Here is a 22,114-nt window from a genome sequence, read left to right as displayed (position 1 = left end):
AATGTTGATGATCACTACGAGTAATAATCAGCATATGTTATATTTTCACATTATTGAGCAAATGATTATATCATAAGAGAATGAAATTTTTAAGCATCTGACCTCTAAAATAAGGTGAGATTTAACTGAAAGTTATATGATACATGGCAAATCCGCAAAAGTAATAGAATATGGAGCCTAAAACTTTTATTAGGGACATCCGTACTCTTATCAATCAATACAAAAACAGAGGTATACAGACGATATATATTGATCCAGGCTTGTCAACTGCCGGGGGCAATCACAGTCCTCATGGCTGCATCCTAGCTTCTAGCTTCTATGTACAACCGCGGAGGATGCTATAATTCTAATATAACTGCAACGACCAAAAATGCTACAGGGGAAAACCAAAGAATGAATGATACACTATTGCTGCTCCTACACATAATACAGAGATGTGAACCCTATAAAGTGGAAATTGTCATTTAAGGTAGTAGGGCTGTTTGCCTAGGTACTGCACCAATAAACATTAATAACACCCTCAAAAGCCTATGAACTATGTTGGGATGAAAGCTTACGACTTTACAAGTTTGGCGTCATATCTCCTGAAATTTTGGAACAGATGAGAGCCGTTCCTCCAGTTCTTCAACCAAATCATGGTACTCGGCAAATGTTGGTTGCGACTACATTAACATGGGAAACAATAAGATACGACAATTAACCGATTGTCAGGATGTGCATGTTTTAAGGATACCAGCAAGGCTCAGAAAAAAGAAAAAAAAAAAATTTGTGGCTTCATACTTTTTTTTTTAGGAAAGTCTTGTGATTCAATCAATTCCAATGGTGGTCTAATGAGTATCAAATCTATCAATGTATTCATTGTATTGTACAGGGTCATACGAGAGGTTTCCATGTGCATAATTTTATATACTTTTTTTTTTTTTTTTTGAATAGATTTTATATACTTTATATACAACTCTTTTGTACTCAAATAACACATGCAATCTCTGCAACAAAATGTGCATCTTTTCAGTTAAAGATTTTTTTCCCTCTATATTTCTGTGTGATAGAAAGAAAAAAAATTCTCACCACATTTCTTTCCTAGACAGTGAGAAGGATGCGTATGAAAGTATTTTCCATGTTTCTTTCTAACTTGTATGGGGACTGCGGGAGTATTACACACACTTCTATTTAATCTGAATCTCTAATCCTTCCCTTTTAATGATTCTATACACAACAGAAGTTTGATGTAATCCATATTTGTTGTCACAAAGAAGCATACCTGAAGAGTGATGCAATATGCTTTCCAAAGACGTGCATCATGCCGAAATAAATCAAAGAGTACCTGAGGATGATCAGATGAACTCTTTAAGAAAAACTGTACAGTCTCATCCTCATAGAACAAGAGGCACTACCCCAAGACAGAAAGTGGAAAAACCCTATCATTTGCCTTCAAATGCAATTAGATTATATAATACAATCAAAGATACTTGATTACATAAAATGTGCTCTGAGTCACAATTGCAAGCAGATATTTTTCAAAACGCAATAACCCTACATGTTTACACTGACTTTAAATACTACATCAAGTTCTGTGTTATACCTCAGATCTTCTCAACAGAGTTGCAAGGACAACAATCCATTCTTTAAATTTGACAGAGCACATGTGAGCCAAGAGGAATTCAGCATCCAACCGACTCTGGAGTGTACCCATATGAAGCTACAGATAAATCAAATTCAGGAACCATGAGAAAAATAAAGAAAAAGAGGGCGAGAGAGGGGGGGGATGGGTTAACACTTAACCTTAACACTCAAATAACCAATCAGGGTAGGAAAAACCCAAGTAGTAAATTTCAAAAACACAGATATATATATATATATATATATATATATATACCTTTTGCCCAATGAGTTCAAGACCAGAAGCAAAATTTTCTAAATGAGCACATCCGTATCTTTCTCGTTGGAGGAAGTCCTGTTCAAATGCAAGTCACAATAATTATATACAGCATAATAAACAGAAGATACAAGAAACAGAAGAGTGGATCAGGCATTGAGTCATTGACTAATGACTAAGTCTGGCACAGTAAGCTCTAAGAAGCCGTAAACATTAAAAATGCAAATGATAAAGTAAATAGTAATTAACTATATTGTAATAAACACCATAGCTCACTCACCACCACATCAAACTGAGTGCCCTTCACAAATGCAACAAGCTTTGACAGCTCCTTCCCTGACATTAAATAGCTAGCATGGCTTTCCAAAATATTTCTAACAGAAGTGACATGCGCACTTTGTTCTTTATGTGAGCTGCTGCACCAAAGTAACAGCCTCACTCAGAAATTTAAGCAACTCTGAATCAAACACTAAACTACAAGGATGTAAGATAAGTACATTACCTCTTGGAATCAAAAGGCTGCTTCTTTGAAGAGAAAAGAAACAAACCCAAAAATCTAGGTGAAACCCCTTCTTCAGTCGGTGCCTGCTCATACTCTCTTCCAGATCTCAGCAAAAACCTCACCTGAAATGCAGTTTTTTATTTAGCGTTTTTTCAGAATAAAGAGAAGTGTGGAAATTGGTAGAGGCGAGATGAGATGAGCTCTGTAAAAGTAACAGCCGATTCAAATTACTTACCAATTCCCCAGCAAGTTCATACAAAGAATCATCAAGAGTTGCCTGCAAGGTAAAAAGGTTCCCAATCAATTAAAGAGGGGTGACACTTGACGGTAAGGTGAAGAAAAAAAATATATTATTGATAGAATTCCACTTCAAGTACCTGTAACAAGCGCAAGGCACAGTACTGGCTGACAGCAGGACCTTCAAGTTTGGCAATGACCTAAGAAAAGTTAACATGTATGAGATGCAAAAACAAGGAATTTGAAATCTACAAAACAATAAATGAGTACATTGAAAGTAAGACTGCTTTTCCATAAAGAAGAGGTTTGGAGAAGCATGCTCCAAAAAACAAGCACAATATAATTTCTTACAGTCGTAACATAGGACAAGAGAGCACCTTGATTCCACAAAACAAGAAGATTCCTCAAAGAATTTCTTCGAAACCACAAAATTATGCAAAAGTAAACAATTATTGTATAAAACCAAAAATGAACTTACAAGAACATAGCAAGCTGCAGTTTGGTACCATCTTCTCTGGAAGCACTCCTCGAACAACCTGTGCAAAATAGTTGTAACAAATTAGCCTTACAGCTATTTGGTTACCAGGCTGATAAACAGAATAGTAATTGAATTCTAATGTTGATTTATTGATGATCTTGCCTGTTGCAGACAATGTATTCTTATTGGCAGGAAATAAACTGTAGAAGCATTATAAGAAGTGATGTTGGATGTTTTCAATAGAGTTGGTAGGTAACCTAGATTGCAAGGAGTTATGTCTACATAATGATCTATGCTTTTGATGAAGCACTAAAAAGTAGAATGAGATGTAAATGAGCCCATTCCTAAAAATTGGGCCTTGCTCCAAGCCTGATGCAAATTTCATATTTTGAAGGGTTTTGGTTTCTACTTAATAGGATGTGGTCTTCTAATTTTGTAAACGATATCAAACAAAAATTAATTAATAACCAAATATAAATTCACTGGATGTTAGCCAAAGGATAATTGAACAATAACAGAAGGTGCATACTCTGTTGATCTACCAGCTGCAGAAAATAAATCCGCCCAGTGTCGACCATCTGTTTTCCTAGCAACACTCACTACAACATTATGATATTCAGGAAAATTTCTGATCAAGTCACATGTCTTCTCCAAAAGAGATTCAGGCTTTTGAATGGAGACTGCCTTCTGGTTTTTAATCACGTTTTGCCTGCAAAGAAATTAGAAATGTTTGAGACAATTTAACACAGCCAAACATATTGCAACAACAAAAATTCAACAGTATAACATGGGTTGTAGACTTGTAGTACTAGGTTCAATAATAAAACATATTCCAAAAAAAGAGAGAAAAAAAAAAAAAAAAAAAAAAAGAAAAGAAAAGAAAAAAAAAAAGCATAGGCCCTATTTTATTGGTATAACTTTACAAACTTTGAGTTACAAATTTAACGTATCACAAACTGTCCTTAACTATTTGAATTTAAATCTGGCTATATGTATAACTCGAATTTCCAGTGACATATGCACCAAAAATTCATAGAGGGGTATATAATGTACCTACTGCTACAAAAGTTGGGAAGAGATAGTAAAGATATTCTCAATCCCTTTAACCAAAAAAATTGGTCACGACATTTGAGAGTCACTTTTAGGAAAGTGCATATAAAAAACCAAAATTCTCCACTAAAAAGGATTAATAAATTAGTATGAGAAAGCTCCATTCTAATTTAATACGTACTATATATTTAACTTATACAGCTATAACCTAATCAGGGGAAACAGTTGTGTAACTACAGCATAAATATATAATACTCCGTAGTATGACATACACATGTACAACTAAGATTTGGGGTTATAATTTCCACAGACTAAAGTACCTTGAAATCTCAGCTTCAAATACTGTAAAAAGTAGCCACTCAAGACAATGGGAGAAATGGGGCTTTTCTGCCGATAATTGAGCCAGCTTTAAAGCTTCCTCGATCTTATCCCTCTGAGTAACAAAACAATTGATTAGACATGATCAGGAAAGAACAGATATAAGAAAGCAAATTGGGGGGGGGGGGGGGGAATCCTAATGAAAGAACAGAAGAAATTACAAGCGTCATTCTAACTAAAGAGACCTTAAAGATATGTTTACTGTGACCGCCAAAAAATCAGTCAAGCATATATACCTATCACACTCTACAAACTTGTAGTGTAGATTATATTTCATCACTCACTGTCTTTCAATAAATGCCAATATTCAAATGATCATGATCTAATAACGACAGCACCAAGAAGCCACAACTAAAATGCTATCTAATTTATTGTTTCACTATTCTAGACGGCTTGGAAAGAGAGAGGAGGGGGGAAATTGCAATAATAGCAGGATTTCGCGTTCACGTTATTTTCAAAATGCTTCCTATACCAGATTATTTTTCTTAAATGGTGTATATGACTAGAGTCGTCAAAAGTTGACCCGACCCGAAATACCGACTCAAACCCGATTATTAACAGAACCATCTGAACCCGAAAAAATGGTGACCCAAACCCGACCTGAAACCAACCCCGAGTTGACCGAGTAGGTGAGAACCGAACCCGAACATGAATTGACCTGGAGATGACCCGACCCGAATGCAACCTATAAATTATTGATCTAAACCAAACCCGACTTGAACAGAAATTTTCCCAAACCCGTTTTAACCCGTCAAAACCCGAATTTAACCCGACTTATTACTAACCTAACCTAAATTCAACTAAACCCGCTCCTAACCCGACCCGAATTTAACCTAACCTGTTACAAAACCGACCCGAAATCAACCCAGCTTGTTATTAACCTAACCCAAATTCAACCCGGCTTGTTATTGACCCGAGCCGAATTAATCAATACGACTTGTTATTTAACCTAACCCGACCAAAAAATTTAACCCGATGTGTTTCTAACCCGACTCGAAATCAATACGACTTGTTATTTAACCTAACCCGACCAAAAATTTCAACCCGATCTGTTTCTAACCCGACTCGAAATCAATACGAATTTGTTATTGACCTGACTTAAATTCAAACCAAATTATTCCTGACCCGATTTCAAATCACCTTAAATGCAATTTAGACCACCTTATTATTGTTGATCAAAGCATTTTATCAGGGGAGACCAAGTCGGTCCAGGCCAACAAAAGAAAGGAGCATCATCCTCAAATTTAAGAATTAAATATAGTATATATTTGTTGTATGGTCAAAGGAGATAATTATCTTCCTAAATTATAGACTATAGTTCCCAATTACAATGCCTATATATTATAGTCAAAAGAAATAATTAGCTTGATTAAAATGATAATTATCTATTTATAGTTAGTTGAACCCGAATAAGATCTGACTTAAAATGACCTGATTGTAACCTGCAAATTATTGACTTGAACATAACCTGACTTGAATCCGAGAATGACCTAAACTTGGAAATGACCCAACCTGATTATAACCCGCAAATTATTGACTTGAACCATACCCGACTTGAAACCGAGAATGACCCGACTCTAGCAAGAACCAACCCAAACCCGACCCGCATAAGTTATTGAATTAATCCGAATTGAATCGACCCGAGTTGACCCGACCCAATCTTACCTAAATCCGACCCGTTAGACCGAATCGACAGCTTTACCTAAAAACTACAAAATTTCTCAAAAAACGTAGATATTAGCCTTCAATTTTGGAATTTCTTTGACTTTTTTTCACCCACAAATAAAAATTGCCGAAATGTTTACTATGGTCACTAATACCCTCCAGAGTCCAATTGGCTAGGTGGAACCATCCAATTTGCCTTCAAACGACAAATTTCCCAGTTTATAACTTGCATTGACTTCATTAACTCAAGCCTACCACGAACATTTATGACAACATATAATGATCATATATGCTTCCAAACAGCATTATATGACCCCGAGATGTATCCTCTAAAATCTAAAGGCTTTTCGACACCGGACTCCGAAACCTCCCAAGTTTCTCAAAATTCATCCCAAACACCCTCCGAGAGCCAAATTGGATAGGTGACACCATCCTATTTGCCTTTAAACGACCAATTTACCGGTTTACAACTTGCACCAATTTATTTAACTAAAGCCTACTACGAGCATTTATGAAAACCTATAATGATCATATATGGTTCCAAACGGCATTATATGACCCCGAGATGTATCTCCTAAAATCTTGAAACTTTTTGACACCGAGCCTTGAAACATCCCAAATTTTTCAAAAAGCACGGATTTCAATTTTGAAATTTTTTGACTTTTTTTTGCCCATAAATAAAACTTGACGAAAAGTTTACCATGGTACCTAATATCCTCCAGAAGTCCAATTGGGTGGGTGAAACCATCCAATTTGCCTTTAAACGACCAATTTACCGGTTCACAACTTGCACCGATTTCATTAACTCAAGCCTACCACGAACATTTATGACAACAAATAATGATCATATATCGTTACAAACGGCAATATATGACCCCGAGATAAGTCCCCAAAAATTTCAAGATTTTTCGACACCGAGCCTCGAAACCTCCAAAATTTCTCAAAAAATGTGGATATTAAGTCTTCAATTTTTGAATTTTTTACTTTTTCGCTCAAAAAAAAAAAATTTGTCGAAATGCTTACCATGGTCACTAATACCCTCTGGGAGTCAAATTGGGTAAGTGAAACCATCCAATTTGCATTTAAACGACCAATTTATCGGTTCACAACTTGCACCGATTTCATTAACTCAAGCCTACCACGAACATTTATGACAACAAATAATGATCATATATCGTTACAAACTGCAATATATTACCCCGAGATAAGTCCCCTAAAATTTCAAGACTTTTCGACACCGGGCCTCGAAACCTTCAAAATTTCTCAAAAAGTGTGAATATTAGTCTTCAATTTTGGAATTTTTTGACTTTTTCGCTCGAAAAAAAAAATTGCCGAAATGCTTACCATGGTCCTTAATACCCTCTAAGAATCCAATTGGGTGGGTGGAACCATCTAATTTGCCTTTAAACAACCAATTTAAATATTTACAACTTGCACCGATTTCATTAACTCAATCCTACCACGAACATTTATAACAATATATAATGATCATATATGGTTCCAAACGACATTATATGACCCCGAAACATATCCCATAAAATCCCAAGCATTTTCGACACCAGGTCCCGAAACCTTCAAAATTTCTAAAAAAAGTGGATATAAGCCTTCAATTTTAGATTTTTTTTGACCTTTTTTCACCCGAAAATAAAAATTGCCGAAATATTTACCATGGTCCCTAATACCCTCCAAGAGTCGAATTGGGTGGATGGAACCATCTAATTTTCCATTAAACGGTCAATTTGCCGGTTTACAACTTGCACCGATTTCATTAACTCAAGCCTACCTCGAACATTTTGACAACATATAATGATCATTTATGGTTCCAAACGGCATTATGTGACCCCGAGATGTATCCCCTAAAATCTAATTTCTTTTCGACACTAGACCCCGAAACCTTCGAAATTTCTCAAAAAGCATGGATATTAGCCTTCAATTTTGGATTTTTTTTTTACATTTTTTCGCACGAAAATAAAAATTGCCGAAATGTTCACGATAGTCTCTAATACCCCACGGGAGTCTAATTGGGTGGGTGGAACTATCCAATTTGCCTTTAAACGACCAATTTACAACTTGCACCGATTTCATTAACTCATGCCTACCACGAACATTTATAACAATAAATAATGATCATATATGGTTCCAAACTACATAATATGACCCCGAGATCAATGATGCACGGGTACGGCTCTGGGCTGCCGTCTTCCGTACCCGAAACGTCTCGGAGACGGGTACACGACGGGGACGGCTAGGATACTTCCCCAATCCGTCCCCATCAAAAGTGGTACGGCACGTCATTTTGGGGACGGCTAGGGTCTTGATCGGATACGTTTCGGGTACGGGAAATCAAAAATTCCGCCGTCCCCAAGAAGCCCAGCCCAATTTTTTTTTTTTAAAAAACCCCAAATCAGAACAAAACTTACCTCATACTCGATTTCCCCTAATTCTCACAAACCCTAAAACTTCGAACTCCTTCATCTTCTCCTTCCCTGTGCGACTTGATTGACGGCGGCGACCCGGAGACTCATCTCGAGGCTGCGACAACCGATGCCTGGTTCAAGGCGGCGCCGGAGACCCACCTCCGAGGCTTCACTGCTTTTCCTAAGTTCTTTCTTTCTTTCTGACTCTCTTCTTTCTTTCTTTCTGTAAGTCTTTTGTTTTCTTTTTTAATTGTTTTTATGTGTTGTTGATATTATAGTGAATTGTAGTGACATTAAATGAGAATGTCAGTAGGTAATTTTATTTTTTTTATTTACATTGTACAGTTGAATGGAGTCTCAAAATGTTGGTAGTAGTACGAGTAGTGGGTATGGTAAAAAAAAAAATTTTAATGGATTTATATTTTGCTGAATTTTTTTAGCCGTACCCGTTTTTCTGAAAAAAAAAATTTGTCGTATCCCGTCCCCCTATCCGTACCCGTTTTTGTCCCCATATCCGTATCAGTGCAACCTAGCCCGAGATGTATTCCCTATAATTTCAAGACTTTTAGACACCGGGCCTCGAAGACTCCAAAATTTCTCAAAAAACGTGGATATCAGCCTTTAATTTTTTAATTTTTTTTACAGCCTGCAAATAAAAACTGTAGAAATGATTACCATGATCCCTAATACCTTCTGGGAGTCCAATAAGGAAAATGAAACCATCCAATTTGCCTTTAAACGACCAATTTACTGATTTACAACTCTCACCGATTTCATTAATTCAAGCCTACAACGAACATTTATGACAACATATAGTGATCATATATGGTTCCAAACATCATTATATGACCCTGAAATGTATTCCGTAAAATCTAAAGTCTTTTTGACAACGAGCCCCGAAACCTCCAAAATTTCTCAAAAAACGTGGATATTAGCCTTCAAGTTCGGAATTTTTTTACTTTTTTCGCCTAAAAATAAAAATTGCCGAAATGTTTACCACGGTCCCTAATATCCAACGGGAGACCCATTGGGTGGGTGGAATCATTCAATTTGCCTTTAAACGACAAATTTACCGATTTTACAACTTAAACCGATTTCATTAACTCAAGCCTACCACAAACATTTATAACAACTTATATTGATCATATATGGTTCCAAACGGCATTATATTATCCCAGGATGTATCCCCTAAAATCTAAAGACTTGGGCCTCGAAACCTCCAAAATTTCTAAAAAAGCGTGGATATTAGCCTTCAGTTTTGGAATTTTTCGACTTTTTTTTTCGCACGTAAATAAAAATTGCCGTAATGTTTACCGTATTCCATAATACCCTTAAGGAGTCCAATTGGGTGGGTGGAACCATCCATACAATTTACCGGTTTAAAACTTGCACCAATTTTTTTAATTCAAGTTTACCACGAACATTGATGACAACATATATTAATCATAAAAGGTTTCAAAAGGCATTATATGACCCCGAAATATATCCGCTAAAATCTCAAGGCATTTCGACACAGGGCCCTAAAATCTCAAAGATTTATGAAACAACGTGGATATAAGTCTTCAATTTTGGAATTTTTTTTACTTTTTTTCACCCGGAAATAAAAATTGCCGAAATGTTTTCCATGGTCCCTAATACCCTCCAGGAGTCCAATTGGTTGGGTAGAACCATCCAATTTGCCTTTAAACGACCAATTTACCAGTTTACAACTTGCACTGACTTCATTAACTCAAGCCCACCACGAACATTTATGACAACATATAATGATCATATATGGTTCCAAACTGCATTATATGACCCCGAGATTTATTGCCTAGAATTTCAAGATTTTTCGACACCGAGCCCTAAAACCTTCAAAATTTCGCAAAATGCGTGGATTAGTCTTAAATTTTAGAATTTTTGAACCTTTTTTTATTTCATTAACTCAAGTTTAACACAAACATTTATGACAATATATAACAATTATATATGGTTCCAAACGCCATTATATGACCCCGAGATGTCTTCCCTAAAATATAAAAGATTTTCTACATCGGGCCTCCAAACCTCCAAAATTTCCCAAAAAAACGTGGATATTAGCCTTAAATTTTGGAATTTTTTGACTTTTTTAAGCTTGTTAATAAAAATAGCCGAAATGTTTACCATGGTCCCTAATACCCTCCGTGAGTCCAATTAGGTGGGTGGAACCATCCAATTTGCCTTTAAATGGCGAATTTACCGATTTACAATTTGCACTGATTTCATTAACTCAAGACTACCATGAACATTTATGACAACATATATTGATCATTTATGGTTTAAAACAGTATTATATGACCACGAGATGTATCCCCTAAAGTCTCAAAACTTTTTGACACCGGGCCTTGAAACCTTAAAAAATTCTCAAAAAAGTGAATAATAGCCTTTAATTTTGGAATTTTTTAACTTTTTTTCACTCGAAAATAAAAATTGCCGAAATATTTACCATAGTCCCTAACACCCTCCGATAGTCTAATATGGTGGGTGGAACCATCCAATTTGCCTTTAAACGGCCAATTTCCCAATTTACAACTTGCACCGATTTCATTAACTCAAGTCTACCACGAACATTTATGACAACATTTAATTATTATATATAATTCCAAACGACATTATATGACCCCGAGATATATTACCTCAAATCTCAAGTCTTTTCGACACCGGGTCCCGAAACCTCCAATATTTCTCAAAAAACATGGATATTGGCCTTCAATTTTGGAATTTTTTGACTTTTTTTCGCCCGGATATAATAATTGCTGAAATGTTTACGATGGTCCTTAATACCCTCCAAAAGTCCAATTGGTTTAGTGGAACCATCCAATTTGCCTTTAAACGACCAATTTACCGGTTTACAACTTGCACTAATTTCATTAACTCAAGCCTACCACGAACATTTATGACAACATATAATGGTCATTTATGGTTTCAAACGGCATTATATGACCCCGAGATGTATCACCTAAAATCTCATTTCTTTTCAACATCGGGCCCCGAAACCTGCGAAATTTCTCAAAAAGCTTGGATATTAGCATTCAATTTTAGAATTTTTTAATTTCTTTTTACCGGAAATAAAAATTGCTGAAATGTTTACCATGGTCCCTAATACCTTCCGGGAGTCCAATAGGGTGGGTGGCACCATCCAGTTTGCCTTTAAAAGACCAATTTATCGGTTTACAACTCGCACCGATTTCATTAACTCTAGCCTACCACGGACATTTATGAACAAAAAAATGATCACTTATGGTTCCAAACGACATTATATGACCCCGATATGTATTCCCTAGAAATTTCGAAACTTTTAGACACCGGGCTCCGAAACTCCAAAATTTCTCAAAAAGGTGGATATCAGCGTTCAATTTTGGAAATTTTTGACTTTTTTTCGTCTGAAAATAAAAATTGTGGAAATGTTTACCATGGTCCCTAATACCCTCCGCGAGTCCAATTAGGTGGGTGGAACCATCCAATTCGTCTTTAAACAGCTAGTTTACCGGTTTTTAACTTGCACCGATTTCATTAACTCAAGCCTGCCACGAACATTTATGACAACATATGATGATCATATATGGTTCCAAACAACATTATATGACCCCTAGATTTATCTCCTAAAATCTCAAGGTTTTTCGACACAGGACCCCAAAACCTCCAAACTTTCTCAAAAAACATGGATATTAGCCTTCAATTTATGAATTTTAAGATTTATTTTTGATCGAAAATAAAAATTGCCGAAATGTTTACCATGGTCCGTAATACCCTACGAGAGTCCAATTGGGTGGGTTGAACTATCTAATTTGTCTTTAAATGGACAATTTACCAATTTACAAGTTACACTGATTTCATTAACTCAAGCCTACCACGAACATTTATGACAACATATAATGAATAAAAATGGTTCCAAATGGCATTATATGACCCCGAGATGTATCCCTTAAAATTTTCAAACTTTTCGACACCGGGTTTCGAAACCTCCAAAATTTCGCAAAATGTGTGGATTTAATTTGGATTTTTTTTACTTTTTTCCACCCTGAAATAAAAATTGTTGAAATGTTTACCATAGTCCCTAATACCCTCCGGGAGTCCAATTGGATGGGTGGAACCATCCAATTTGACTTTTAATGATCAATATACTGGTTTATAACATGCACCGATTTCATTAACTCAAGCCTACCACGAACACTTATAACAACAAACAATGATCATATATGGTTCCAAATGACATTATATTACCCCAAGATGTATTCCCTAAAATTTCAAGCCTTTTAGACACTGGCCCCTGAAGACTCCAAAATTTCTCAAAAAGGTGGATATATGCCTTCAATTTTTGAATTTTTTGACTTATTTTCGCCCGCAATAAAAATTGCCGAAATGTTTATCATGGTCCCTAATACCCTCCAGGAGTCTAATTGGGTGAGTATTAGGGTATTAGGGACCATGATAAATATTTCGACAATTTTTATTCCAGGCAAAAAAAAGTTAAAAATTTAGACCACTTTATTATTGTTACAACCGGTTTTTAAATTGACCGGCCTAAATTCAACCCAAATTATTCCTGACCCGATTTCAAATCACCTTAAATGCAATTTAGACCACCTTATTATTGTTTATTAAAGCATTTTGTCTAGGGAGACCAAGTCGGTCAGGCGAGCAAAAGAAAGGAGCATCATCCTAAAATTTAAGAGTTAAAAATAGTATATATTTGTTGTATGGTCACATGAGATAATTATTTTCCTAAACTATAGACTATAGTTCCCTAGTATATTGCCATATATATTGTAGTTAAAAGAAATAATTAGCTTGATAAAAATGATAATTATCTATTTATAGTTAGTTGAACCCGAATATGACCCGACTTGGAAATGACCCGACCTGATTGTAACCTGCAAATTATTGACTTGAATATAACCCGACTTGAATCCGAGAATGACCCGACTTGGAAATTACCCAACCATATTATAACCTGCAAATTATTGACTTGAACCGAACCCGACTTGAAAATGACCCGACCTGATTATAACGCGCAAATTATTGACTTGAACCGAACTCGACTGAAACCCGAGAATGACCCGACCTGATTCTAACCCGCAAATTATTGATTTGAACCAAACCTAACTCGAAACCGAGAATTACCCTAACCCGTTTTAACTAGTGAAAACCCGAATTAAACCCGATCTATTGTTCACCCGACCCGAATGTAACCCGACCTAAACCTGACCCAAACCCGATAAAAAGTATGGCCCGACGTGTCCCGATTCAAGCATGACCCAACCCAAACCCGACCCGCATAGGTTATGGAATTAATCCGAATTCACCCGACCCGAGTTGACCTAACCTACTCTTACCTAACCAAAACCCGACTCGTTTACCCGAATTGACAGCTCTATATATGACCATAATTTCATAAGCGCAAAAATATAGATCGGCTCTAAAATACCACCCCAACTAATTGAAGAAGAGAAGCAAGGGATACCTGAAGGAGGTGACGCAACAAACAATGTAATATAGTTTGTGCTTGGGGAGACGGCTCGAAACATGGAAACTCCGTACACGCAGAAAATGACAATCTCTGGCAAACACCAACCACTACTCCAGCATTTGGAAGAAGTCCCAGAGGATAAATTTCACGATCAAACTCAAGATCAGGATCCAGCTAAAAAAAAGAAATTGAAATCATTATCATCAACGGAAAATATATGAAATTATTTCTCATTTCATACTCTCTAAATATGAAGTGAATTCAACCAAATGTTAAAACAAAGAAAACAGAAAACAAAAGAATTCAAGGTAACAAAATGGCATAATAATATGGACTATATAACAAAAAATGAAAGGAACATGTGATGTTGATGATAGCGACAAATTTAATACTCTCTCAATTGTCCAACCTTCAAACTACACAATTTGTTTAGACTATCCTATGCCATGTGTTGCAATAATGGTCCTGCTTGTTGGATAATATCTAGAAACGTCATCATAGTTCTTTTCTACAGCCTTTTTTTACAATAAATCAAGGACTACTTCTGTAACATACAAAGTTGAGAAGGCATAAAAAGACTTCCATTTTCATTTGATGTTGGCTAACAGAAGAAAGAGGATAGAAGACATATGCATTCATTGTCACAGTAGGCATAACAGTAGTCAATATTCTCGATAAGAGGTAAAACGAGCAACATTTAGAAACAGCATTCATGCAAACCAGTGATCTCAACAGCTGACACAATGTACTTTTTCATTATTCAATTCATCCCCTTTTAACTTATATCAGAATATATGTCAATACCTGCAAGAAGTCCTCCTGTTTGAAAGGGTCAACACCTAGAGATGGATACCAGACCTGTAAAAGTTAACTTCCAAAATATTTTTATCAGAAATCCAAAATGGCCTAGGAGGCAAGGAAAAAGGTTGTCATTAAAAAGGAAAAGCTTCAATAGAAAGACGACAAAAATGGGAAATTATCACCTGCATTCCTCGATGACCATAATCCAACCAAGTAATCTCTTCAATGAGATTTTCTTTGTCATCTGATAGGCCACATGTAACCCAAAACAGTTCAACAGAATCTGTTAACTCCAATTCATGCCCATCATCCATATCTAGAAGGGACATCTCCCCATTGGCACGCAATATCAAACATCTATCAAACAGAAAGGACTTCCATAAGCGTTGTTTACTGAAGCGATAATTTGCTTTAATAGGTATTTTCCTCATAAGCATAAGCAATATTTTGCTTTTCAACACTTACCTCACAGGCTCTTGCGATGACTTGTGTTTTACTGAACTATAATCCTTATAAAATTGATCTGGTATGAAGCGCATAGATGCCGGAGGGCTCTTTGCAGTCATGATAGAGAGCTCACGTACTGTAGAAAGCTGTTTGTCATTTTATCACTTGAAATTGCATGAAGACAATTTGAATTCTAAAGGACTGTAATATGCGAATAATTATTCTAATTATGAACAAGAGTATACAGTGAAGACGGTTTACCTGTAAATTTGGATTACTTATAGGGGTCAATTCACCAGATAATTTCACATGGTATATGTGGACATCAAAAGGGCGATAGGCAACCAGTATATAATCTTGATAAACATCCATGACTATCGGCTTTGTCAGCAACGTTTTTTTACACAATAGTGAACTTTGATCAAGATGATATCTAGGATAAAATAGCAGCTCATACCTGCAATTTATAAATCCACAAAAACTGTTTACTACTATGATTCGAAACGAATACGATACATGATTCCACAGATCACCCCGCTGGATTATTTAGTAAATATATCTTAGGGTGACATAAGCTGCTAAGAGTTACTGATTCAAATCATTTTGACTGTCAAATAACTCTGCATATGACCTCAAATTCAAGAGAAGTTACATAGTTACTGATACCCAATTCAGAAGTGTTGTGCATTTCCCAGTACCAGCCTAGAGCAATGTCAGCATCTAACAGAAGAGAAATCAAAGAACAATGCAAATACAACTGTGACATATGATAGCATTTCCAGAAAAAAGGATATGGCATGCAATTATAAGAATATCTTAATGAGCGGAAGGAGTATCCCTCAGTAAGTTGGTATTCAACCCAAAATAATATGGACAGACTTTACTAGTTTACTCAATTCAAGAGATTCCAAAGTTTAAACATGCTTCCTAATCAATCATCGTGATCGAGGAGATCGAGTGTAATCCATAACCATGTACTTAACTTTTTAGGTAATAAACCAGCGGGCCAAATACAGGTTGCACAAGTTACATCAAGGTACACACCAATAATCTGAATGTCAATTGAACGTAAATTAATGAGGACCTAAAACACTTATTTATGTCCTTTAATCTAGTCAGGATCTCGTTAGAATTTGTTCTACAGTTCTCTTCTACTGTCTATTTCTAAGTCAAAGTTTCTCCTTGTTTGAAAATATGCCGTTAGATTTTGTTCAATTGTCCATTCCTAAGTTGAAGTTTCTCCTTATTTGAGGATAGGCAGTTATAAATCACTAACAGAATCTAAAAGGAATAGAGATAAATCTCACGTGTTAGATGAGCTGACATAATTGCAGACAACAACAATTTTCCCCAGCCACAACAAACCCTTGCATTCGATTTTCTGTTCTTGTGTAACATCTCCAAAGAACCGCCATTTTTTCAGACGTACGTCATACAATATCAATCCATGAAGACCAGCAACTGCCAAGAATGTTCCATCAAAGCTAGCTGCCACATGTAAAACTGGCCAATTCTGAGAGATGTACGAGACCTGGACAAACACGATGTCAGAAAGGGCCACATCATAGACAAAATATGAGTGGCAAGAAAGAAGACAAGTAAAGCACATAACTGGAAGGTTAAGGTGCAACATTTTAAGATCATCTGTCTCCTCAGACTGAACAAGAAGAACACGATCTTCACCATAGATCACTTGGCGAACAGAGGTTGAGCCTGAAACTCCTCTGTTAAGACAACATTTACCAAAGGAGAATGCAAGAATTCTCTCTGAAGACTTTTCCTCCACCGCATACAACCTGTATCCATGTTCATCCCAGTGAATTGTTGCTGCACCAGCCATTAAGGGCTCAGATTTCCGATCTGGGTTTGTCTTAGGTACTGGGGAAGAGATAGAGCTCAAGCCAACTTGACGGATAGTTGACATTAAGCGACAGCCTGAGACAGACCAAACTGTAAGCCCTCTAAGCTTCCATCCAACTGCAAAGGCAGAATTATCAGGTGTCCACGCGATACAACTAACAGGACCAGTATCCTCAGTAGAATACCTGCAGAAATTATCAGTAATTAAAGCCACTGTCATCATACCAGTGCATGAAATAATTCGAATGAGACTAGACCAGCATCTGGTCCACTACAAGTGCATTAGCCACAGCAATCATAAATCTATTATACAGACCCATCACCATTCTCAAAGTACAGAGATACAGCATCTACCAACGGAGACTTGATACACAATCATTGTAGTCAAATTTCCAAGATAAGCAACATAAAAAGGCTTACCCCCAATCATACAATGAAACACTACGCATTAGTGAACCAGATCCGGCCAGGTCATACAACTCAACAACCCCTCTTCTAGTACCAACTGCAAGAATTTGCTGATCAGAAGCTACTGAAGCACATACAGCATCACCTGAACCAAGTATCTTCTCAGCTTTTACAGAGTCAGCTTGCTTAAGGCCCCTCTTGCTTACAGAACACTGTAAAAGCTTCCCATCAGAGAAAAGAACAAATAGCATCCTCAATAGCAACGAAAGCTCCAACCCCACAATAGAAGAAGGTCCAGAGAGTGTTGGGTCGATATGATTTACTTCTGGACTTCTTCCAGTTGCACAGCCATTTTCAAAACAATTAGGTGCACTAATGATCTCATTTTTCTCACCAATACGGTAGTCAACAATAGAAGCGCCACAGAACTGCAAAAACAACCGCATAGAGATTAGAGTGGATAGTTATAACAGTCATCAAACCACATTTGTGGGCATGCAGATGACTTGCAGTTGTAGCAACCTCAAATTACAGACACATGTAAGCTAAAAAACCTATAGTGTGGCCTGGGGGTGATTCAGCCAAGAATTAGTAAATTGTTGGCAATTGAAGGTAAAGGTACTGATTGCTTACCTCCCCTTTCCATGATATAGTATACAAGGAACCATTAGAGAGTCCAATCAGCAAATGCTTATTATCACATACGATATTGCTCCTGGGCAGGGAAAAAACTAATCAGAAACCAATTAGAAAAGGTTCAATGAAACACTTATGAGCATTATGTTAAGACATCCAAGTATTACTGTTTGCAAGAAGCACATTAAATGGTTTACGAAGCACTGGAAAAATAAAAAATAATCGTCAAAAATTATATAATACTCTTATTCATATATTAGGATTAAGTAACTTAAAGGTCACACACTTTCATTCCGTCCCCTGACCTTTAAAACAATAATAATCCACATGGCACTTAAAGATGAAAAGAAAAATATAAGCAGGAGAAAGTTTCATAAAAAGTTTAGGAAATTGTATGATATCTCCAAGCCAAGCAGTAAAGGTCGGTGCTTACACTGTTAAATCCTTGACAGAGAAAGGGACCTGCTCATTCAGGACAATATTAATGTTCGCAAGAAACAGTGCTGATGGCTGCTTTCCCCCAAATTGTATTCTTTTATCAGAAAATTGCACCTTAAATATGTGAAGGTAGAAAGAAGAAGTCTGCAGGGAAATAAAGAAAAGTTCAAGACGGCAATATTGTGTACTTATTTTGGACATCAACCCACAAATGCAAACAAAACCCACAGATTGCCACAGAAACAGAATCTAGTATCTTTATGGTAGCACATTCTATCACAACCGCCTATTTTTCCCCTTCACTGGCTTTAGCTTTTCCAGCAAAGGATATTACTAGTATTACATTTCTACTCTCAAAGAAAGCACAGTCGAAGCCAAGACTAAGAGATAGGCATATACTATTTATGCAGCAAATACTAATTTCATTATGCCCATCATAATAAGCACTGGCACTTCTCACTGCTACCGTGAATTAGGCTTTTAGGCTATCATAACTAATTCCATAAATCCAACTAACTTGTGCCATCTCATCCTTCCACGCTATTTCATGATGATAATAATTCCATCACATACATACAAAGCAGCCCTCCTTCCACAGTTTTATAGGTAGATAATAATCCTATCAAATTCATAGAAAAACTCTAGCCATAGTAAAAATTCTTCTTCAAGTATCACTGACAGATTTTTCCTATATATCCTTAAAAGGAAAGAGCCACTGTACCAATAGTCAGCAAAACACAGTATCTAAGTTTCTTAATGTTGAGTCCCTAAAATACTAAATCAATTTGCTACTACTAATAGACAAATGATCTTGACTACCACAGTACCACTAACCAATTAGTTTACACCAACAACCTACCAACAAGCACTAAACTCATGAAGGCAGCTTATTTAATCGTAAAAATACATATTGTACTCCTGCGACATTCCAATCCAAAAAGTATAGCAGAAAACCTGGACATAATACTTAAATATTCATCATAAGATAGTGAGATGTATTCAGCCATTCAGGTGCCAAGCTAAACAATTGTTTAGTCTATAATTAAGGATTGAAGTGCTACATATCAATCAATCCTATTTCATCTGTACATGGGAAAACCCAAAGGTCAATGGAAAAATCAACTTAAGAAACCAGAATGCTTCAAATACTTGGGTGGAAAACACAAGAAAGTGCTTAAAATAATAAAATAAACTAGAAATCAAAGAAGGAATTAGAAGAGAAGCAAACTCACAAGAACAGCAACCAATTTTGCATCTGGACTCCACACAGCCTGTATATTCTCACCTTCTCTCTGGATTGAGCTTGAATCCCTTTTATACTTCCCTAATCTCACTTTATGCTAATCAAACAAAACAAAGAACATAAACCATGTCAGACACAGTTAAAAGCGTATAATCAGATCACAGTCGAAATAAACAAAGCAAATAGTACAATTCAACTCTGCCCCAATTTTCATGAGTCTAAACTAGTGCAACCATTTACATTATAACTTCTTTCTTCTCTGAAATCACAAGAAAATTTCCTGAATAAAGTTTACCAAGTCACTAGGATAGTCACATTGCCATGCTTTTACACAATTTGTGGCAAAGTAACAATTCCAAAGTAACTACTATGCCTCCAAGTCAGACCGTCAGAATGCGAAGAAAACTACACCGCCACTATCCACTCATCAATGTGTAACAAAATTCTAACAGCCGTAGCTCGGCCAATTAAAATTCACACCTCAAACCTTAAAATGTTATTCAAATTATCATCACTTCACCTATTCAACATCCAACAGTCCAGATGTTGCTGCTCATGCCCAACAGTCCAGTTCAACATCCATACAATAATCCACAACCACAATTCGGCGTCAATGTATACCAAAATTCAAACTTAAAGTGACAAAAACAGCTGAAAATCAATCAAATTCAAACTCAGCCTACTGAATTCACATTTCAAATTATAGAAAGGACAAAACTAAACTTATATGAGTAGTTACCAATTTCCAGAAATTCTAAAAGATCAGCAACAATTTAAAACAAAAATGCCAGCAACAGAAAGTAAATTACCGAATTCCGCAAGAAAAAATTAAAAATTTACGGAAAATTTTGTTAAAATTTACAAAAATTGAACTGAATCAAAAAGCAATATAGAGAGAATCAGAACCTGAGAAGAACTCCAGAGTTCAAGATGAGAAGGAGCGACAACGAGCAACAATCGATTGATAACTTTGAGATAAATAATTCGTTGAGAAGAATCGGAAATTCCTGATTCAATTGGCATTACATGCGGCCATCCATAAGCCATATACATTTTGGATCGTCGTAAGAGAAGAACAAATTAATGGAGGAGAGAGAAAATTAGGGTTCGAAGGAAGAAATTGAGAGCATAGTTTCAGTGAAGAAGATGAAGAAGAAGAAGAGGAGACAACGATCTGATTCTCAGCAGTTGAGAGAGGAGGAGATGGATCTGATGAATCTCCTGCCAAAAATCACAATCAAAATCTTTCTCTGTTTTTTTTTTTTTTTCCTTTTTTTTCTTTTTTAAAAAAAAATAATTAAGTTGTTGGGGATTAAGGTAGCCATTGGGCCGACAGAATTAGCCCGGTTGAACCACAGGGTGGGTTGGGCTCGTTGGGAGTTGAGCTGTTCTGGCTAGCAATTAGTATTATGTGCACCATAGTGCACCGTGCACCACGACTATACTTTTAAACATTTAATTAAAAAAATTAAACATTTTACAAAAAATGAACATTTAGTAAAAAGAATATGAACACGTCACAAAAATTGAACATAAACATGCAATTTTAATGTTCATATTTTATCAAGAAATGTTCATTTTGTATACATTAAATGTTCAGTTTATATTACAAAACTATTGAATTATTACGAGTCAGTTCAAAATTTATCTGACTCGTAATAATTCAAAAGTTGCGATTGTTCAGATTTTTTTACTAAATGTTCAAAATATTTTATTGTTCATATTTTTTTACTAAAAGTTCAAAATTATAGGCGTGGTGCATTGTTCAGATTTTTTTTACTAAATGTTCAAAATTGTGATGTTCAGATTTTTTAACTAAATGTTCAAAATTCTTGATTGTTCAGATTTCTTTTACTAAATGTTCAAAAGTATAGGCATGATGCATTGCAATTGTTCAGATTTTTTAACTAAATGTTCAAAATTTGCGATGTTCAAATGTTTTTACTACATGTTCAAAATTTGCAATTGCTCAGATTTTTTTACTGATTGTTCAAAAGTATAGGCATGGTGCACCTAGATTCTAGGTGCACCATGGTGCATCTTAAAATTTGTGTTCTGGCTAGGTCTGGTTCATTGGATGGTTGTGGGGGTGGGGCAAAATTGTGTTGTGTCAAAACAGTGCAACTTATTATCTGGCATTAGGTCCAATTTTCTCTTATCAGAACCATATGAACATGCAATTGTTCTACT

General features: G+C 36.0%; 1 protein-coding gene across 4 annotated transcripts; it reads right to left on the bottom strand.

Moving 5' to 3' along the window:
* Nucleotides 1–65: 65 nt before the first annotated feature.
* On the bottom strand, nt 66–21,089 carry LOC145638574 (uncharacterized). Of its 4 annotated transcripts, none has more exons than XM_081689560.1 (23): nt 20,831–21,088; nt 19,914–20,021; nt 18,677–18,825; nt 18,241–18,322; nt 17,620–18,035; nt 16,952–17,384; nt 16,647–16,870; nt 15,601–15,796; nt 15,358–15,485; nt 15,075–15,249; nt 14,896–14,949; nt 14,086–14,265; nt 4,464–4,576; nt 3,623–3,802; nt 3,094–3,151; nt 2,756–2,815; nt 2,614–2,655; nt 2,379–2,500; nt 2,157–2,292; nt 1,877–1,954; nt 1,583–1,699; nt 1,262–1,324; nt 66–662 (listed from the first exon to the last, which is right to left on the bottom strand). In XM_081689560.1, the coding sequence occupies exons 1-23, from the start codon at nt 20,975–20,977 to the stop codon at nt 576–578; spliced, it is 3,348 nt and encodes a 1,115-aa protein (XP_081545686.1). In that variant the 5' UTR covers nt 20,978–21,088; the 3' UTR covers nt 66–575. The 4 variants fall into 4 exon arrangements, with proteins under 4 accessions (XP_081545686.1, XP_081545687.1, XP_081545684.1 ...); XM_081689561.1 differs by having other exon boundaries at nt 2,157–2,289; nt 20,831–21,087; XM_081689558.1 differs by having other exon boundaries at nt 16,647–17,384; nt 20,831–21,089.
* Between the last annotated feature and the right edge of the window lie 1,025 nt (nt 21,090–22,114).

This window comes from Chenopodium album, chromosome 7, assembly GCF_948465745.1.
Source record: "Chenopodium album chromosome 7, dcCheAlbu1.1, whole genome shotgun sequence".
Classification (NCBI taxonomy): Eukaryota; Viridiplantae; Streptophyta; class Magnoliopsida; order Caryophyllales; family Amaranthaceae; genus Chenopodium; species Chenopodium album.
Note: the sequence above shows the minus strand (reverse complement) of the source record. Positions and strands in the feature narration are given on the sequence as shown.